This window comes from Rattus norvegicus, chromosome 4, assembly GCF_021556685.1.
Source record: "Rattus norvegicus strain SHRSP/BbbUtx chromosome 4, alternate assembly SHRSP_T2T, whole genome shotgun sequence".
NCBI classification, from domain to species: Eukaryota; Metazoa; Chordata; class Mammalia; order Rodentia; family Muridae; genus Rattus; species Rattus norvegicus.
Window position 1 is genome coordinate 15,368,085 of NC_141537.1, and position 20,686 is coordinate 15,388,770.

A 20,686-nucleotide genomic window follows, 5' to 3' on the forward strand; every position below is an offset into this window, starting at 1 on the left:
TGCTGGATTCGCACTTTGTAGTATATTTCCTCATAAATCAGTTATCTTTTTAATTTATCTTCAGGTTTCAGTACATAGGTACATCAAACCTTTTTGTTGTTGTTATTTGTTTTGTTAAGAATCACTCTGCAGGGAGAGAGGCAGTTAAATGCTAACCAAGCGATCCCTGTCTCCATCCTCACTACTTGCTCAAGGAGAAGGCGTAATTCAAGGTGTTTTATTTCTTTGGGTCAAGTGGTACACCGTGGATTTCGGAAGACAAATGGCACTGAGTAGCAAAACCTCCATTGGGTGTGAGATATACAGTGGTCTCTGCTGGTGAAGGCTCATGATTCGTCTGATTTGCCCTTTGAAATGACTGCCCTTGCTCAAAGTCTGGTTTCTAGGAGACTCGAAGGAAAAAGATGTCTAGTCCAAGCAGTAAATCTTACGCCGCTGATTCTCCCACAGCCTGTGATTAGCGGGTGGCCTTTTAACAAGTTCCGATGTTATATATGAACACATTCGGAAGATTTTGGGAGTGACATAAATCTGTCTTTGTGGTCTCTGGGGGTGAGGGTAGTGTCTTAACGCGGGATCTGGAGTTGATGATAGCGTCCGAAGGAAGACTCACACCGGAGTGAGTCCCCGTCGTCGGCACCACCACTAACTCACCGTGGACCATCAGGCAATCTAGTTTTCCTTAGGCCTAAGTCTCCTCATCTGTAATGCAAAGAGCCCAGGTGGCCAAGGTCACTCCTGATTTAGAGTGGGGTCTGTAGGAGGGCGTTCAAGTGGCTGGGGAGACAGGTCAATGGACTTCTGGGGCAGAGGGCAAAAGGGGAACATGGCTGCGTTTCTGCTTCTGTGATTTGCAAGGCAAAGCACAGTTAAGTCTTAGGGGGAAAATAAACATCTATAATGGTAACATTATCTAGTGTTCAGATATAAACCCAAGTATGGTGATCGCAACAGTCGCACCCTCTGGAACACAGCCCTCCAGTGGGACTTAATACTGGAGAGAAGCAAATGAGATAAGATTATGACTGTATGGGCTGCCTTTTAAATATATGTCTTTGGTGAGTTCTTTTTGAAGCCAGGGAAAAAGCTGTAAAGGGAATAATTGATTGTAATTTATCTGTTTCATAAGCTCGGGCGCTATATGAATTGTATTCTCAGGGTGGGAGCTGTACATCCCCATTCAGGGTGGGAGGTGTACTGTTACCTATATCAGGTTCAACAATGGAAGCTAATTTCCCGCCCTGTTTTCCTTATTACCGTACAAGAAGGCTGGGGTTCTTTGTTTGTAAACACAGTGAGAAACATTTTCAAAAGGCATCCTTTTTGCGATTATAATGTTTTGCTCACAGCAAGCATATATCAAAGAGCCCGGAGCAAACACATCTTGAATCAGCCCCAGGCTTCGCTAGAAAATTCTAATGACTACATTTAAAATGTAGGAATCGGGGACTGGATTAGCCGGGTTGCCAAACTGCATGTTGGAAGATTGTTACCCAGAGAACACGCGGCTTGTTTCTGCCCCAGTACAACCCAGAAACCAATTTGAAGTTTGTTTCTAGCTGCCCGCTTATGTCCCCCAAAGCATCCCACTGCCTCACCCCCAGCTCTTGCTGCCCACCTCAGTGCATACCTCCACATAGCACCTTTCTTCTCACAGTGAGGTTAACCTGCCCGTTGCGGGCCGCATGGTGCATGAGGTCGATGACGTAGCGGTGGGTCTTGCCAGCCACCGGGATCCCATCCACGTAGACAAGCTCGTCTCCTGGGTGCAGACGGCCGTCTCTGTCAGCTGAGCCCATCGCAATGACAGCTCCGATCAAAATCTCGAGAGAACACCCATAGGTATATATTACAGGGGCTCGCTCTTCACAAGTGGGTGAGGGGAGGCTGGAAGGAAGCCCTTATAGGGACTGCTCCCCATGTCTACCACTTACTGCTGCTTTCCATGGCGCCCCACAGGATATGCTTGCTTGCTGGTCCACGTGCTGCCGGCCTTAAGGGAAATTATAACTCGAAATGCGCTGATGGTAGTCAGTTACCACAAATGGCATCGGCACTGAAATATCGTGGAGACCGAGTCCTGGCACCAGCTCCTAACTTGAATAAGGATTCTTAAGCTTTGCAAACCTCGCTCCCTTCACGTACAAAATGGGATGATAATAGGACCCGCCCAGTTCAGAGGGCTGCTGGGAGAAGCCAACGAGAAAATGTGAGGGAAGAATTTAACTTTTGCGTGACTCATATTCTACGCCTGCGAATGGCAGGGGAAACCACTTGTTGCTCACCATTAAACTTGGACAGAGGGTCACTTTTTTTTTTTTTTTTTGCTTGCTTGTTGGGTAAATAAAGCAAAAGGAACAAAACAATTTTTGTTTCTGGCCTATTGACTTACTCAAGTATTCTCAGCTGAACTGTCTCCAAATTCTGACTCTATTGAGAATTCCCTTAGAACACCGTCCTCTACACAAAGAACGTTCCCAGCTTCACGTCCCCTCAAACACTTCTATGTTAGATAGAGTATCACTGTGGCAGGAAGAGGGGCAGTGTGCATTCTGGAACACATGTATTCTCACAAGACCCCAAATAGGACCATGATGCAAAGCAGTGCATATGGCTTCCTGTAACCCAACAGGAATCACGTGGTTTAGCATCTGGAAGCAAGGCCTTTCTTCTTTTCTATCTCAGAGGAAAGTAAATGGTACTTAGTATTTTAGTTCTACTGTTTAACCTACAAAACAGTTTCTCCAAGCCATGCACGACGGGTCTCTCTTCTTTTGTCAGTGGCTGAGCCACATGGCTCCCGAAGGCAGCGGTTTCCATCAGCCTGACAATGTTACAGAAGCCTCACTCCAGGTTTTAAATCCTTATAAAGCGATTTGTTGCTCAAAAAATTGATTTCTTTCAGGCATGAGAATTTCTTTCAGGCCTCAGATGTGTGGATTCCGGCCAGCTTGTAGTGTAGCCCCAGCCCGAGAGGCATGTCTTCAGGCTTAGTACAGAATGGATGCTCCTGAGTTCAGTCCTAATTTCTCATGTCTGTCAACATGGCAACTGGATCTGAATGCACAGGACCTCTTAAGTACAGGCGGCAGCATTTCAGTCTGAAGGATGTCACGGCTTTACACCTTGCACGGAGGAACGGCCACTTTCCACAACGTTGCTGTAGTTTTCTATTCCCGGTGGGTGGCGGGGTGAGAGATAGCATTGCTTCCGTGACCACTAGCACTGTTCTGACGAGCCATTCACTGCTGCTATCGAGGGGGTGGCATTGTATCTCCTGCCTTAGATTACCTACGTTCTAGGCCTTTCCCTTTGACCTGCTGTACCTACTTGCTGCAGTCTGAAAGTTGGGTACACTTCTGACAATCTCTATTTCCTATATTGTCATGCCAAACCGAATTTCTGAATTTCTTTCTAAAGATATCCCAGTCATTCTTCAAGAAGCTTGGCCCACTGTGGAGTACTTCAAAGGTTTTCTAAGTGTCTTGTGCAAAAGCCAGTTAAAATAAGTGTTTGTTTCTCTACGGCTCTACAAAAGCTGTATTTAGGTAGGGTCTGCCCAAAGAAAATGCTTCAACCTTTAAATTTCCTGTACCCAGGAAATAAGGAAGTTTATAATTAGTTATAAAAGAAACAGTTTATGAACCTTTTGGCTGGATAATCTCCAACTTTAAGGCAAAATTCTGCTTCTGGCTGGTGAACGTTTATAGCTGGGAGAGCTCAAAGTTTCGCCTCAGCCTTATACAAACACAGGAAAGATAGGTTACACGCGGGGAACCTGCTCCTCTCTTGCTGTGGGGAAAAGGAGAGCATGTCCACGTACTCTTGAAGGTACGTTGTTAGTTTGTCAGCCATTGGAGGGAAGATCTCTGGAAAACCGTGCTTTTCTCCTGCCACACTGCTCACAAGCCGTCTCTTCATTTATTAATTTCACATCGATATTCATGGAGGAGCATGGGGATACTATATATAATGGCCAGGAATCCACAGCAAAAATATTAATAATCCTCCCCTTATGGGACCACCATTCTCGTGGCGCATTAAAGATGCCAAGAGAATGCAACGGAGATGGTAATGTTGGAAGGCGTGTGCAATGGGGAAAGGCAGCAATGGGGAAAGGGGTAGGTCAAACTGGCTCCGAACTCATGGAAACATGTCCTCTGAGAGGTGGGACTGAAGGCATGTGCCACGACACCCCACCTGAATATGAGATTTTGCGTGTTTAGTAAGCTCCTGGGAGCTGATGGAAGACGCACGCTCTTCTGAGCCACACTGAGCATTTCCATTTGGTTCAATGGCCGCAGGACCTACGGCTTTACTGGTCATATCCCAAGTTGGTCCTTAGTGGCCCTCACACTGGTCACTTTCTGGGTATATCGACAGTTGCTGGTGTAGGTTCCCTATGTATCAAGTCACATCTTCTTGTGGTCTTAATTGACCACTGACCATGCTGGCCAGAAATCAAGTGGTCTTATTGACCACTGACCATGCTGGCCAGAAATCCAGCCCGGCCAATGCAGCCGTGGCCATTCCTATCTCTTTGGCTTCCACAGACGCCACTGCCTCAGACTCTTCAGATTTCTTTTCTCCACACTTTCAGAACAACATTCTGTCTCATCTCTGTGATTCTGGCCTGGGAGGAAAAACTCACTGGGAAAACTTAGAAAACAGTGACCCCATGAAGGTCCATGGCCAGGGTCTTTTCAGTTGCGTTCTCTGTCTAATACTAAATGCTCAGCCCTAAAATCATACACATTTGAGTCACGCTAAATGGACTCAGCAGATTGGATTTATGTGCCTCTTTATGTAACAATACGTAATGAAAAAGAGGCCATAAACTAGAGAGGGACTCAGTTCTGCGTGGCATGAGAAGGGTTGGAGGAAGGAGGGGGAGGGGGAAGGGGGAGGAGGAGATGATGCAAATACGGTGCCCATATAGTAAATTCTAAATAAATAAATTAATTAATTAATTAATAAGCAAGCGAGATACAAAGAAATAACCACCTTTGCAACTCTGCTTTCTCTCAAGCTCTGAGGGCACAGAACAAAACAGTGTGTGATGTGAAATAATAATTTAGATTCAAGTGTCTGAGGTACCAGCAAGCCAGGGGAAAAGATCATGAGAAAAAGAAAGCAGGACCAGACAAAAACCCAACCACAAACCACCTCTGCTGGCCTTTAAACTCTTTTGATCCTTCCTGCACTGCCTGCCACAAGTAAACACAACCCCAGAAGATCTGTTCTGGCATCAAAGTCCTGCAAAAACACTTCAGGTCCTTTCCTTTCAAAACAGCCCTGGAAGTGTGCATCAGACTCCAGGGCCAAGGATATGTCTTTTTTTTTTTTTTTTTTTTTTATAAAATTTGGAAGTTTCTTATCTCTGCACATCACACTGCACTGTGATGTTTTCTAGATCTTTCCATTTTGATGCCTTTCTATTGCTTTTTCGACTCACAGCAGGGAATCTCATTTTTGTTCCTCTCTGGCAATTTTTCATTTCTTTCTATTTCGATTGTTACTTAATTGTGAAAAGTATCTCCTTTTTAAAGAAAAAAAAATGCCCGGAACATTTTGCTTGAACAGGAGTCCCGCTGTTCATTGTTTGTGGAAGCCCAGTTGTCATGTTCAGCGTCAACCCCGGGGTGTCAATACCATTTCATAAATATGGAGGCAGCGACCTGTTGGATGTGCCCCAGGAGACCTGTGGTTGATGAACACGTCACCTCCCCTGACTCAGCCTGTGCGGCACACCAGCAATTAACTGAGGGAGTGGGTTTGTGTGCTGGCGCTGAGCTGAGCAGGGGGAGAAGCAGGAAGGACAGACTGAGAGATTTCTCTTGGAGTAGACTCCCTGTTACTGACACAGTCATTCTCTGAGGTGCAGTCTTCTGGTTTGGGAGGCTCACTTTTTGGCCTTTCTTGCATTTACATGAACTAGGTTTCTATTTTCCGGCTGAAGTGACGGAATTGAAAACTGCAGCAGGAATACTCTGATGTTCTTTCTTAAGTTTACTTTTTATTTAACATGTGTGTGCTCTGCTGCATGTGCACCTGCACGACAGAAGAAGGCCCTAGATCCACTTTATAGATGGCTGTGGTCCACTATGTGGGTCCTGGGCCAGTGCTCTTAACCACTGACCCTTCTCTCCAGCTCTGGGAGTAGACCTTACGTCATTGAAATGAAGAGTAAATCTCAACAAGGGCAATGAAGATAACCAGAAATCCATGTAATCTAAGGCTTCTCATAAACACTTGGTGCCTACCTGCTAAAGGACAGGAAAGATTTAGGAATACAAGAACAAGTTCAGAAGGGCTGGACTCTGGGAACCTGTGTACAAAATGGGCAGAGGGATGTCCTTACGTTATGGTGACCCCCAACTCTAAAAGTACTTTGTTGCTATTTCGTAACTGTACTTTTCTATTGTTATGAATTGTCTCTCTATGACTCCGCTTGAATATCTCCAGAGTGAAGGAGCTCACTCTATCTATACAAAGGCCATCTACAAGGGGACAGTTTTAGCTATTATGGGTCCCTTTCTTTTGTTAGACTGATTTTTTTCTTTTGGGAATTTCTGCTGGTCAATTTTATATTTCTTTTGGGAAGCAATCTACTAATGTGATGGCAGACAGGCCGATGATCATGGAGACTTACTCTGAAGTTGTTATGACCCAGGCACCAAGAATTTTACCTTATGTCACCTTTAGTCCTTAAAGCCATTCTATGGGATGGTGGCTCTGACTACCCTTGCAGATGACCAAACAGATGCTTACCATCTCTTATATGAGCTAGGATGTGATGCACTCATAGTGGGTCCTTGTTTCCTTGAGCATTATTTAAGATCCATCCCTAGAGTGGGCGTTTTGGGGAGGATATTGTACACTCACAAAGGTTCGCAATGTTTTTTGGGTATCCATGAGTACTGCTACTTTATGCTTTCGTTCTGAACATCTGTATCCACATGGCTATATGGATATGTTAATATTAAGATTATTCTAAAACTACTCTCAAATTCTCGGTAGCCTTTCTGCTGCTGATTCATGGACATATTCTTCTCACAATGCCTTAATTCAGTCTGATTTAGCTTTTGTAGCAGAGAACTTGATTTTATGTCTGTTCACCCCTCTGTTTTCTGGCCTTTATTGTTTTTTGTCACAAACATATATAATTCTGTGGTTTCCGCCTACTACCTCCACATCTTCTGTCTTATTTTATGACTGCCTCTTAGAGAATCTCATGTTCCAGAACCATTAAATAATTGAGCTACCCAACAAGAATAGGTCCATTCTCCGAGATACCATCATCCCCTTAAGTAATGGTCAGATAACAGCCTTAGAGATGCTTGTGTGTTGTGAGATGTTGTTAAGGGAAATAGAAAAGAGAAAACAAACTGCAGTCTTCTAAACATCTCTGCATCAGCACCACACGGAATGATGCTTTCCTGGTTATTTATGCATAAAACAGTCACATGTGGAAATACACTGGATTCAACTTACAGGCTGTCCGGGCTCGTCTCCCCCAAGGATTCTGAAGCCAAATCCAGACTCCATCCTCCGAAGGTGAACATCCAATTCCTTATAATCTGGACCTGGCACAAAGGAAATGTCATTGAGTAACGAATACTGCTTCTTCCCCACCTCCCGAGAAACAGAACACATCGATGATAAATTAATTTTGTGGATGTGATTAATGAGAGTGTTGTTAGTCAATGAAAAGCACAGAAGAGAGAAAAAAACATGGTGGCAAAGAAGTATGCACTCTTGATATCCGCAGTCCCTGGGATGGCAGTGAGCAGCTGTGAGCGTTGTTGCTAGGGCGTCTTCCACAGGTAGAGAGAACACATGAATTTCAGAGAGAAAAAAGTTGATGATAGAATTTAATTTTTTCAGAGAACTTTTGGATTGCCTTTAAGAAGTTCACCTGCCTCCCTATGACTTTGAGGATGTTTGCTCTGATTACCTCAGAAAATGAGTGAGAGAGCAGATGGCAAAACCTGCAAGTGTCTATTTAAGTACTGCCTAGTAAGCTACTACCGTCTGTTTACAATTTGATGCATCCAGTGTTGGCTTCTGTCGTGTGTGTGTGTTGGTCATAATGTCTAATAGAAGTTGTATCTTTTAAAATTGCAAAAATTAGAAAATATACTTTAAACTTTACTTCATTGGGGTTTAAGTAAATTTTTGGTAGGTTCCTTTAGTCTTTTTATAAGATTCGGGTAGAAATCTGTCTAGGCCCAAGAAGCACCTGCTCCCCCCTCCCCAGATATTTTAGAATATGGAAGCCATTGTGGACTATTGATTTCATTAACATCTTGAAAATAACTTAGATGAGGGACACTCATTCCAGGCTGGGCTTTGTGCCCAACCATCTGAGTCATTTTCAGTGACAAATGGTAATTGTCCGGTACTCCCTTAAGAGACCTGAACTGGTCTTAAGAGACCATCCAAGACTCACAAGCATTTGTGTCTTTTATGCCCAAACATACATATAACCAAGATCTTTCACATTCCACTAACACCATCAAAGAAGACTAACTACCTCAGACTTCCATACCTACTCGTTGTCCTTTAAAAACTGTGCGATATTCGTATTTAACGATGGGAAAAGTTCGAAGGGTTCAGTTGTTAGTTAGAATTATGTGGTAAAGAAATGGCAAAAACTTTGCTCAATATAAGGCACGATGGTTTTAAAACTCAATAAGCCTTGGGGCACCTGGAGGCAGGTAGGACAATCCTATAAAACCGTAGCAGTAGCTTTCCCAAGGGTCAGAGAAGTACACGGGGGGAAGAGGACAGATAACAGTTCAGCACAGTCCAACCTCCATTAGCTATGCACATTAATCCCCTCTCTAGGTCACTTTAAACTTGGGACGCTCTCAATCATAGAAACAAAGGAAATGCAAAAATAAGGGAATGGTGCTTCTGTATTTGAAGAGACAGAACTTTCCCCAATTCTGAGCATGACTGGTTCACCTACCAGTGGGAAATTGTTCCTTCAGTGACACTGGTACCTGTGCAAACTGCCTGAGGAACACCAAGAGGGTTTTGCTGGACGCTCTAGCTTATCTGTTAAGCGATTTCCCCTATAAGAAAATGCCAATTTTCTTATGACAATCCTAGCAATGGCATTTTGAGATGTGTGAGGTAAAAGGGTTGGAGAGTACTATTGCAGGATATAAGAACTTTTCTTAGTGAATGGATTAATTTTTTTAAGTGGAAAAATAATTCTAGATTTTTCTGGTTTATTTAATTCTGAAAAAAAAAAAAAAACCAGAGATGTAAAGTCAAGACAGTCAGCTTCCTTTTACTTTCTGATCACCCTTTCCTTGACAATTATAAACCTATGACTTGGAGTTACGGAAAGCTAATTTGTGCATGTACAGATGTATTAACACACTGTTGCCTGTAGGGGACCCAACATGGCATTGCATCCCCCAGAGATCGAGTTATATTGTGAGCCACCCAGGGTAGGTAAAGCTCAGGTCCCCTGGGGCAGCGGAGTGCTCTTATCTAAACCATCCTTCCAGTCCCGGTGTGTGTGTGTGTGTGTGTGTGTGTGTGTGTGTGTGTGTGTGTGTGTGTGTGTGTGTGTGTGTGAGAGAGAGAGAGAGAGAGAGAGAGAGAGAGAGAGAGAGAGATTATTGCTCCGATCTTCCCTGTCTTCAACTGTTTCACGTTCACCTCTCATTCTAGGCTGGCATGAAGAACATGGTGGCACCCAAATAAGAGAGAGCCAGAGAGGGTCGTCAGAGCCGTGGGCCAACAGATGAGATTCATTAATTTCCTTGTTAGTTTTGAACATAGAGGCTGCAGGGCCTAGAAACTTCAGAGACACAAATAGCTGGAAAGCAGTTTAAAGGATAGAGTGTCTTGAGCGTCTTGTTTGTTTTGTTTTGGATGACAGCTTCTAGAGAGATAATGTTTCTTCTGCTTTGTTCTTCCTCCTTTTTGAGTTCGCCTTACAAACTATGACTTTAGGAATCTTAGGATTGGATGCTCTATCCCTTCCCTCCTTGCTTTGCTGGCTTTGGGGAAGGGTTGATGGTTTTCGTACCTCACTGTGGCTGGTCTTCATGTTTTACCTTTCCCCTTATTAATGGAAGTGAGGAGGTCACAGGGCAAAGAGTTCCCCCTCACCACGCAGTTCATCATCCCATCTTGTCTGGAGGGAAACTGTGCCCTTGGGAGCTCAGCAGATACCTAACGAGTCCCGAGTCACCTAGGGTGCTCCTCAACCATGCCCACATCCCCTCCTCTCCTCTGCTTCCTTGTTTTTGTTTTGTGCTGGTTTTTATTTTCCTCTTTTCTCTCAGCTCTTTGAATGTTGCCTGAGGAGACAGCCGGGGTAGAGGGATGGACTGAAAGGAGATGGAAGGTTTGTGGACATTGGTGTTCCATGGATCAGCCATGGCTGGCGCTCCATCTTTCTTAGAAGAGAGGTCCCAGCTCACACAGGCATTAAGAAACAAAGCGCTTTGTGATATTCATCTCTTGACGGGATTCTGTATGACCTTTGAGGCAAGCGAGCGAGCGAGAGGGAATGCACGAGCTCTAGTTTACCCAGGGCTCACACCAGTCTTAGAAAAGCTCCCATTCAGACCACAGTGAACAAAGCCAGGTGTGCTGGTGTAAATCCCAGCCCCTGGGCCACAGACACAGGTGCATCCCTGTGAGGTCAAGTCACAAGACAGGGACACAGTGACACACTGACAGTGTCTCAAAGAAGCGTTAAATGGTATCAGGACCGTTTCTCTCATAACAAAGGACAGCAGATTTTTTTAAAAACTGGTTCCTGTTTGTGTTAAGGTTCCAGGACACCTCACGCCTTTGAAAAGCATGTCTTTGAGAGGGGCACTTTCAGTGGATTAATTTGGCACATTCGATGCTGTTGTAAACATGTCTGTTGTATTTTGGTAGTTGAATCCCTTTTATGTGTTAATTAAAACAAAAGAGCTGTGCCTTGCTGACACGTTTGGTTCAAGAGCCGTTATTTATTCTTTTTTTTCCCCATTGAGAAAACTGTTGTTGTTTTGAAAGAGATCTAGGAGGACGGAGAAAGGAATGAGGGATTGAAGGGCATCGTGAAATATATCCTCAGGTTTGGAGTCTCAGACACACTAGATACTGACCCAGTTAAAGAAGAATTAATTGACTTGATCACTGGAATCAAACATTACTAGATAAGTAGCTGATACATTTGGTTTCAAAGGAATTTCTCCTCTTCACCTTCCCCCCTTTATTTCTTTGATAAGATAGCTGCCCTACAGGCTGTGGGCATAATAGAAGCCCTTTCCCCTCCCCTCCCTTTCTCTCCCTCTTCCCCCTCTCTTTCTCTCAGGGTTTCTCTGTATATCCCTGGCTGACCCAAAACTCACTCTGTAAACCAAGCTGGCCTGGAACTCACAGAGATCCCCACCGGCTTCTGCCTCCCAAGTGCTGAGATCGGAGCCCTGTTACCTTGCCTGGCTTGATTATCGCATTCTTTAAGGTCCTTACATATTTTAATAACGAATTGAACAGACTTTTTCTTCTTTTTTTTAATTTGATTGATCTCTATACTCATTGATCTACACTGCTGACTTATGGTCCCAGATTCTAAAGAAACACCCTAAACGAGATAAGTCACATGTGGTTTCTGTGATACCTCCCTAGCCAGGTTCATTTTGTAATTTGATAAAAAATTATTCTAACCATATAAGAAATTTTATTAGAGAGCTATGTTGAATATAGTCATGATTTTCTATATTTTGATAATTTATGTGTATATTTAAAATATTTGGATTGGTTCTTTCTTGAAAATTTGAGTCACACATTAGAATCAGGTATGCAAACTAATAACTTTTATCTTTCATATTTTAGATGTAAAGTATGATTTTGCACATATATCAAGATAACAAGTTATTGGGCAACCCTTCTCCTAAATAAAATACATTTGAACATTGAGATTTTTTTTTCAAGAAATATATTTTCTGAGGCCACATTAAGTCCTGATTTCCATTTTAAACGTAATTACTAGGCCTCATTTTCTCCCTGGGCATGAGATATTTTTAAACATGACAAGGATTTTCGAGTCAGCAGCTCAGTCAGATGTAAGAACAGCCACAGTCTGAAGATTTCAGACCGGGCTGAACACTTACTTTAGACAGTGTTTGGATGCTAAGCAGTATCTTCTGTGTTTTGTACATAGTCAAAAAGTGACAGGGAAACTTAGGGGATGAATGATCTCCAGTGCACATGCTCTCCGAGGGGTGTTACTGCACGCTGAGGTGGATAATGAGCTGTCACCATGGCAATGCACTAGGATGTGTGTGAGGCCCACAGATGTGCAGCAGAGCTCTTACTAAGAAACAGGGCTGTCAACGCGCTCTGAGTGTGCAGGACCCAGAGACCTAGCAGTCTGACCAGATGTTCAGCGGCGCTCATTAGTAATGGGAGGAAAGGGAAGTCTAATTCTTCTTTTTCCTCCTTCGTATCTACAAACGTTATATATTATGGCTTACGTCATAAACGAGGATGTATTTTTGGAAGGGACAAGTTAGGAAAAAACACCTAAGTCCAAGTATTAAGGTATTTCTTAAGTTCTTAAACTAGAAGCTATAATATTGTGCCTTAATTTAAAATAGTGTCAAAGTATGTTTTGTAACTAGAATTATTTCAAAAACCAAGTTGATATAGGTATTTAATTAAGCTGGAAATAATTTCAATCTATATTAGCAAATTCTTTAATAAGATTTTTTTTTGGGGGGGAGGGAATATTTAACTTTCCTCTCCTGAGACATTCTACCTTATTTCCATTTATCTGGCTTAGCAAGGTTCAATTTAAATAAAACATAAATTGTAGGAGTTATTTAATATTGCCAAGCAGCCACTTAAAAATTTTTTAACAGATATAAATTTTAATAATATATTTTAACAATTATCCAGATACCATCTTAATATAAAGCAATTAACGAGGCTTATTTTTGTACTAAGTCTGGGAAATCCAGTGTGGGTATCACAGACACTTGATACTCCATCTACACGTGCATTCTAGCGGCTGGCAGTTGCTCTACGGGGCAGCACAGATCTGTCTAGTCTGATGGTTTCCCTCCACAGTTGGCTCTAAGTACAGTCTTTTAGTAACTCTTTAACGAAGGCTGTTCATTAATGTTTGTCTTTCGTTGCAAGCATCCAGACCCACAATGATGAGGCTTGCTCTCTGTCGTGAACCCACGTGAGCATGTAGGTGAATTAATTGTCATAGTGGACATTACATAGTGAAAAGTTGGTACTGCTCAGGAGGATGATTGGTTTACACAGAGTGGAAGACATGTGTTCACGGAACTATGATTTCTCAATACTTGCCAGAGGAATCCATTCGAAAACTGGTCCTGGGTGGCACTTGTTCTGGATGGGAAAATGGGGAATTAAAGTTGAGATTCATTTATGGCATTTTTAAAATTCATCTTTATTTTCTGTTCTGTCGATGCTACAAACTCCCCCAACCCAAATCTTGTGCTCAAGTTTACACTTTTTGATCACTTGTTTCTAAAGTCAGTGGAGGTTGGTGAGGAGTTTTACCTGCCTGTGTGTCAAGTATGTTAGTGTATTTCACATACATGTAAATAAAAAATATAGATTCTTTTATGAGTACAGAAAAGTACCTTTTCCAAATGATATTAAATCGTTATGTTCAATATAAGACTACTTTGGAAGTATGTCAATTCAGAACCCCAGATCTATGCAGCAAGAGTCCTTTAAAACCTTATTATAATACTTTTTCATAAAACACTAAGATAAAAATCAATGATCACACTGTTTTAATACCAGTCCAAATATTTTGAGATTCCTAATAATTTGGATAGCTGAAATTATGCCCAAGCAATTCAGTTAAGCTTGTTCGTTCTAGCGAATCTGCATGAGAATTATGACTTGACCCACAACATATCTAACACAGACTCCTTAGCATCAAAGACATGAAAAACCTCTTCCATGTAGGAATGTCTCACATTTAGAATTCTAAGGCCCTGGAGATTTCCGTTCTCTGTACTGGGAGTACTTGGAGACCAGCTGCTCTCGTGGGGTAAGGATGGGTGCGTGCAGGCCCTCCCTGTGCCCTCACAGACGTGCTAAGGAAATACAGACTGTATAGAAGATGACACTGCTAACCTGTCCCTTGAGTTTTCATCTGCTTCTCAAAGCTATCGCACTCCCTGTGGGGAAACACACGGGGTCTCCTGGCTGTGTCTTTTCAAAGCCACTCATTGTGCAGATGCTAAGATATGCCCATGGTGCCGAGAGACTCATGGAACTCATTCTGTATTTTGTCCCAGGTAACTCTTCAGCATCATTTTTAGGAAAATGAAAATTTGATGAAAATGTTTTGTTGTTGTTTTTAACTTGCATATGATTAAGACTCGCTATCTAATAACGTGCTCTCTCTTCACTATTTACGGTGGAAACACAGCGCCCCTACGCTCTTCTGTTGTCCCCTCTCTTTGCTCCCCTTTTGCCTTCCTTCTTTCCTTCCTTCTTGCAGACAGGGAACACTAAGTAGCCCAGGCTGACCTCAAGCAGGATCTTTCTGCTTCATCCTCTCTGGTGCTGAGTTCAGGTGTATGTGCTACTGCTCCTGTCCACGTTGGTATAATTTCTTTCCTACAATCTTCAAGTATTTGTCACCTTCCTCTAAGGCTCTTCCCATAGACATATTCCTAAACCATGTGATCAGGTTTAATCTGAGTCATGCAAGAGACACATGTACATAAACCTTTTGCCAATAAACACCCAGCCTAATAAGGACTATGTTAGGATGATCTGAGATTCATCTGGGAGTGGCAGGGTATTACTGCCTTCACGATGAACTTTTTTATTATAGTATAGAATAGAGTTTATACAGGGCATGGGGAGGGGAGTTGAGAGGGTAGTAGAGAAAGGGAGGGAGGGAGGGAGAGAAAGGAGAGAGAGAGAGAGAGAGAGAGAGAGAGAGAGAGAGAGAGAGAGAGAGAGAAGAGGAGTAGAGGCTGGCCAAGAACATATGGAGAGAGAGGGGAGGGGCAGGGGAATCAGGAGAGAGAGGGAAGGGGGGAGAGGACAGAGCAGGAGCACGAAGGCAAGAAAGCAAGAACTATGATGAACTTCCACATTGCCAAAAATTAACTAAAAGTTACCACTAAATCCTTCTAGGCCAGAAGACACATTGTTGAAAATATTCTTGCAAAAAAAAAAATCCTCCCCCTTATACTTAATATGTAAGTCAGTTTTAAGTTGGAATACACTTTAGAATGTTATTATCATAGTCATGTAAATAATTATATCACTATGTTATATAATCACATAAATGATTACTTTTATTAAAATTTATAGAAGGGCAACTTAAGACTATTCAAGAAGGCTGAGGAGAATGGAGCACAGAACATGTCAGTGTTAGGCTACCATGACTTTATAATAGAGTTGTATTTTATGGAGCACCATAAACACAGATGTTTTACAGACAAAAAGTGCTACAATAGGACTTAATTTGGGTGTTTCAGTCTGGAGTCCAGTTCTTTTGTGTAGTGGGTTAGTCTGGTCCAGCGGGGCACAGGGATCATTTGTGTAAAGACAAATTCGTTTTCTGGTAGGATCTCTCTTTCTAAAGAGCCTTCGTATTTACTGGGGCAGTCTAGGATTTTAAATGAGAAATGTCCTGTCGTCAGGAAGACAGAATGTCAGGGATGGAAAATTACCACCTTCTAGATACTGCCATTAGTGTAAACCTGACATTCTACATTATCCTAACCTCACCAGGACCTACCTGCCACTCCCCTTCACTGAAGCCCTGTTGTACTTACATTTATTCATAAATGTATTTTGGGTTACACAGGGAATCTGCACTAACATACGCTTGACACTAAAGAACTCTCACATAAGGACTACGTTTTGGTCCTAGTTTTCACTGTTTTCTACTCTTCCACCCTTCATCTAACTACAGAAGCACCAAGCTCTAAATTACTGAGTAGAATAAATTCACAAACCACGACATTATATCTAATCTTGCAAATCCGAGAAGCTGTGCTGTAGCGCGTTTCTCTTAGTGTCTACCACCAGCTCACGTCGTGGTGGTTTCTTAGTCTACAAGGAAGCCGATAGATATAAAGATATATCAAAGTTTTCTAGACAGCTTCCTAAAGATACCATTTTTGAGATCACATTTCCGAACTAATCAAGATCTATGTATCAAAAGTGGCAAACACAGCTTTAATGGACTCATCGATCTCATTTTCCAAAATGTTACAAAGGCAAAGTGGTATATTAGAAGTGCCAACTAAAAGACAGTTTCCCCCCCATGGGTCAAATCATAAACATAAATCACTCCAAGAATACAGTGATAAAAGGCAGAGAAAAAATTTGCATTTATAGTACAGTTGAGGGTATTAAAATTATAATGTGCTATATTTTCACTCGTCTTATGATTCCAATGTTAAGCTGCAGGTAAAAGTGTCTGAACACTTTTAACATCTCATCTTATTTTAATAGTTTACTAAAATAAGATTGTTCTTAAGAGAACACATAGGAGAGGTAATTTAATTAAGGGTGCGGAACAGCATCACTGTCTAGGCAGTGGACGAGGGGTAAGGCCCATGTTCAGGTGCAAGTGTGCTCCCTGGGTTCACTCTTATGGTTACTTAAATACCTGCCTGCATTAGAGCCCTCCACACACCGGTCCTTTCCAGGATGCAGTATCAAGCATTGTATCCTGTGGAGAAGGGGTGGTGGGGTCAGGCCAGCTCAAGTGAAGGACTCCCATGTGCTTGAGGCCTCTCATTCTGAGTGCTGGGGAAAGTTACTGCCTTGTGTGATGCAGCCACTCCAAGATCACTTTCCTGAGTCTCTGGGAGTGTACTGTGGTAGGTGGCGTCATTTTGCCTAATGACTCTTTGATTAGGATAAGGGGCATTGCAAACTCCACCCGTTGTTGACTAATAACAAAGAAGGAACTTACCCTTGGGAAATATAAGTACTTGTCTGCCAAGAAAATGAGCTGTGTGTGCACTAGGACAGCTCAAGAATGAATGACCAAAGGGAAGGGGAGAAGCCATAGTGTGGCAGACACGTTTGTCTACCTTGATCTGTTACAGATTATAATTTCATTTTGGGGGCGCTACTGAAAAAACCCTTGCATCTCCACTAGGCTGTGACCTGTGGGCACCTCTGGTGGCTGCTTTGCCAGGGAGACCCAGGTGGTTTATTATGGTTTCTAATTTCTGGAAAGAAAAGTCAATGGTTGTGAGCTCTTCCTGGAGAGACTCCAGAGAACTTCCGCTTTTAAAGATGTTCCACCTTCAGAGTCATCAGAGAGACGGGCCCTTGACATGTCCATGGTCATACTCTTGAGTGATATCACAGAGGAGCGTGGACGGGTTGAACTTCTTAAATGACTATTTAGAGTAACCAAGGTTCAATGCGAAGAGACGAACAAGTTTGGCACCACCTTCGCGGTGAGTCCCTTCTGCTTCAGAGCAAGGGACAGGCAGTGAGGGAGAGTGTCAAGGGATGAAGCTTTTCATTCGCTATTCCAGGTTAGACCCTCTTCTGCTTCAGCTGCATTTTGGAGTGGGTTCAGGAAATCTCCCTACAACTTAATACTGAAAAGCTAAACTCTTGGACTAAACCTGGCCTTAGGAAAAACGAGGTAATAAGACAGGCCTCTCCTTTCCTCAGCTGTCAAGCTTCCTTAGAATAGTGGGAGCGTTACGTTGTAAGAGCCCGAAGTGAGCAGCACTCACTTTCTCTGGGAAAGTTCTTCAGGTTGCCTTGCCAACCCCAGGAGGAGGACGAGTGATTGGCATCTGTTGTTATCTAGATGCAATCCTTCCTAGCGGGCAGAGATGGGCAAGATTAAGTGTCTTTCTGTGCAGGGTTATTGCAGTGTTGAATTGGATTTAGCCTGGTTGTTAAGAACTCGAATGACCTGATACTAACTGTGCAAGACTTCCTCGCCAATGGTTCTCTATTTAAGTTCGACATGTTTAAGATCTGAACATATCTATGGTTTCTAGGTTATAGGGGGCAGGGGTATGGCGTTCACCAGAGATTTGACTACTGAAACAAGCCACCGCAAAAGTCATCCTAAGATTAGAGATAAAACTTGTAGAGGCAAAAAACTTTATTTGTTAAATAAATTACTTCACTAAGGAACTAAGTATTTTTCTTAGTTTTAATGCTAAAACTTATTGCCAGGATCTGTACGTTGGAAATACTCGTTTCTTAGTCAGGAAGGCTAGTTCTTGAATAGGCCGTGCAGTAAATGAAAATTATATGACTCATCACTCAAATAAGGCTGACCTCTGGAGAATGACAGAGACACTATTAATAACCATAACAGGACCATCAAGACCAGGGCAGCCCAGGAAACTCTCAGATGAGGTTACCCCCACACGGTCTTATTTCTTACTATATTTATCATCAAAAACCATTTTCCCTTGGGAAATCCGGGGTTGGAACAAGGCTAGCACCATGCACACAGAACATGTGGGGAGGGATGAAGCAGTAAGGGCTATTTGGAATAACTTTCTCACTCCCTGTTGGAAACCTCAGACATGGCCGACCGTTAGGAGTGCTTGCAAACTGGATACTTAAGTTGTTCCTTTTGTGCTTGCAAAGAAAGCCCCTGCCTTAATGAGGCTCATCGGAAAGGCCATCCTAGCATGCTTATCCACGGGCCAAGGTGGGCTTGTACACGGAAGCTGGGAAACCACCAGCATTCGTAGTTATTTTTGCTGTACCAATGCACACATTCAAGTCCCGATGTTACCATTTACTGTGTTCCACAAGGCAGTCTCGTTTAGAAACTGTTTCTCTATGTGTTTCACCTTAATTTTCTAATTAGATTTGTGTGTGTGTGTGTGTGTGTGTGTGTGAATTTTCTCTCTTGAGTGCCTACCAGAGTTTTAGACACACATTCTTTGTACATTCTTGCTGATTGATGCGGGTCCTTGGGGGCCATCTCTGGGCACAGCGCTCTCAAATGAAAGGCGGCGCCTGCCTGTGGGTGAAGGCTCTTCCTTTCTGTCCTTTTTAAAGGTGTCTCCTCATCTTAGAGCATCTCCTGGAGATGGGAGGTGGTGCTGGCTTCCTCTCAGATTACCCACCTGTCAGGCTCCGCTTCATGGGGTTCTACTAGCCTATGGCCGCCTTTGTTTAAAATCACAGTTTCCCCCAAGGAACACGTCTTTATTAAGATGTCCTGTGCACGTACATTAAACTGTCAACTTAATCTAATTAGGAGACAAATGAGGCTCGGCAGCATTTACATCCTTTGATAAATTCCCGTCATTTGCAGGGGGAGCGGTGACTTGCATCCAAATACAAACGTACAGACCCCAAACCTTCTAGAGCTCTGCAGAGCTCAGGATTGTAGGCGGAGGAGCGTCTTTCTGTTTGGGGGCTGTGACCCAGTCCAAGTGTGAAAGTGAAAATCTTGGTATGTCCTTGGCAGGGTTGTAAGGGAGGATACCAGGATCTGTACCAAACCAGGGAAAACTTCAAAGGGTTCTCCTGATCAGAGTAGGATTCTAGTCTGTACTTTCCCCCCCTCTCTCACCAATTGTGTTTTCTCTCGGGAAGAATCTTCCGGGCAGAAGCAACGGTGGATCTAAACTTGAAGCGATTCAAAGGAATGTGCAGAGGGGTTTTGCAATGAGAAATTGTTAAGTCTGGACTTTTATTTGGGCCTGACGTGCTTCCTGATCATTGCGTTGAAAGTCCTGTGTGAAGGTGAGGCTTAGGCTGGGCTTTCCAATTATTAGTTACTACTTCATAGCATCGATGCAGTACAACTGTTTGGGAAGCTGAGGGGGGAGGCTGCCAGTTTAAAGTTAGCTTGGGCAATTTTGTGAGACTGTCTAAATAAACCAAAAAATGCATTCCTCTAAAAAATGTGAGAGTGAAACGTTTTTGTATTCGGAAGTGAGCAGGGTAGAGAGGACCAAAGGCTGCCTGCTTGTGTGGTGAGTATACAAGCCTGTGCTCACAAGGCTCCCCCTGCCTTCAGGGACAGAGTTTTTCTTACCTTCACGTGGTTTCTGGGTTTCATTCACACCTTATTGAGTGTTATGAAGTAACCAGGAGGAAGAGAAGCCCAGGAGGGGAGGAAATGAGCTTCCCAAGGGGCATGACCTGAAAACACTGCCTGTGACCTTGAAACCTTAGAGGGTTGATGGACACAGAGGTGGGTGGGCTTAGCACTGCTGTGGGCTCAGGCTCTGTGGGAGGGACTGTTGTTCTTGCTGCTGCTGCTGCTGCTGCTGCTGCTGCTGCTGCTGCTGCTGCTGCTGCTGCTGCTGAGAGATACAAAGCTCCCTGGGGGGCTGGCAAAGGAAGATGCCGGTGGTTGAGGCGTCTGCTTTGCTCAGATCCAGGATGCTACAGGGGAGGAGGAGAAAGGCGGCGAACAGAAATGGAATGGCTGATGCTTCTTACAGAAATCCTTATTGCTTTAGGGTTGAATAAGGGTCACATTCAATTCCTGTCTAAGGCACTCTCAGACAGAAGATGCTGGAAACAATCCAAATGGGGCCTCTGCCCCGAATCATCCCGCTTTGCGTTGCTCTGGAAACTGCACAAGGACAGAAGCAAATGACCAACAAAGGCACAAAACCAGGAGCAAGCAACTCCTCACAGCCCCTGAGTGCAATTAAGCAAGCCCAGGATGTGGGGACGATGATCC

The 20,686-nt window shown here is 43.3% G+C and overlaps 1 protein-coding gene across 15 annotated transcripts in view; it reads right to left on the reverse strand.

The window, feature by feature from the left end:
• Magi2 (membrane associated guanylate kinase, WW and PDZ domain containing 2) overlaps positions 1-20,686 on the reverse strand; it is a 1,487,762-nt gene that overhangs the window by 137,693 nt on the left and 1,329,383 nt on the right. For 10 of the 15 annotated variants that reach the window (NM_053621.2, XM_087655501.1, XM_087655503.1 and 7 more), the window contains 3 exon segments: positions 1,631-1,823; positions 7,495-7,586; positions 13,342-13,383. In NM_053621.2, coding sequence (NP_446073.2) covers positions 1,631-1,823; positions 7,495-7,586; positions 13,342-13,383 — 327 coding nt within the window. 15 annotated transcript variants of the gene reach the window in all.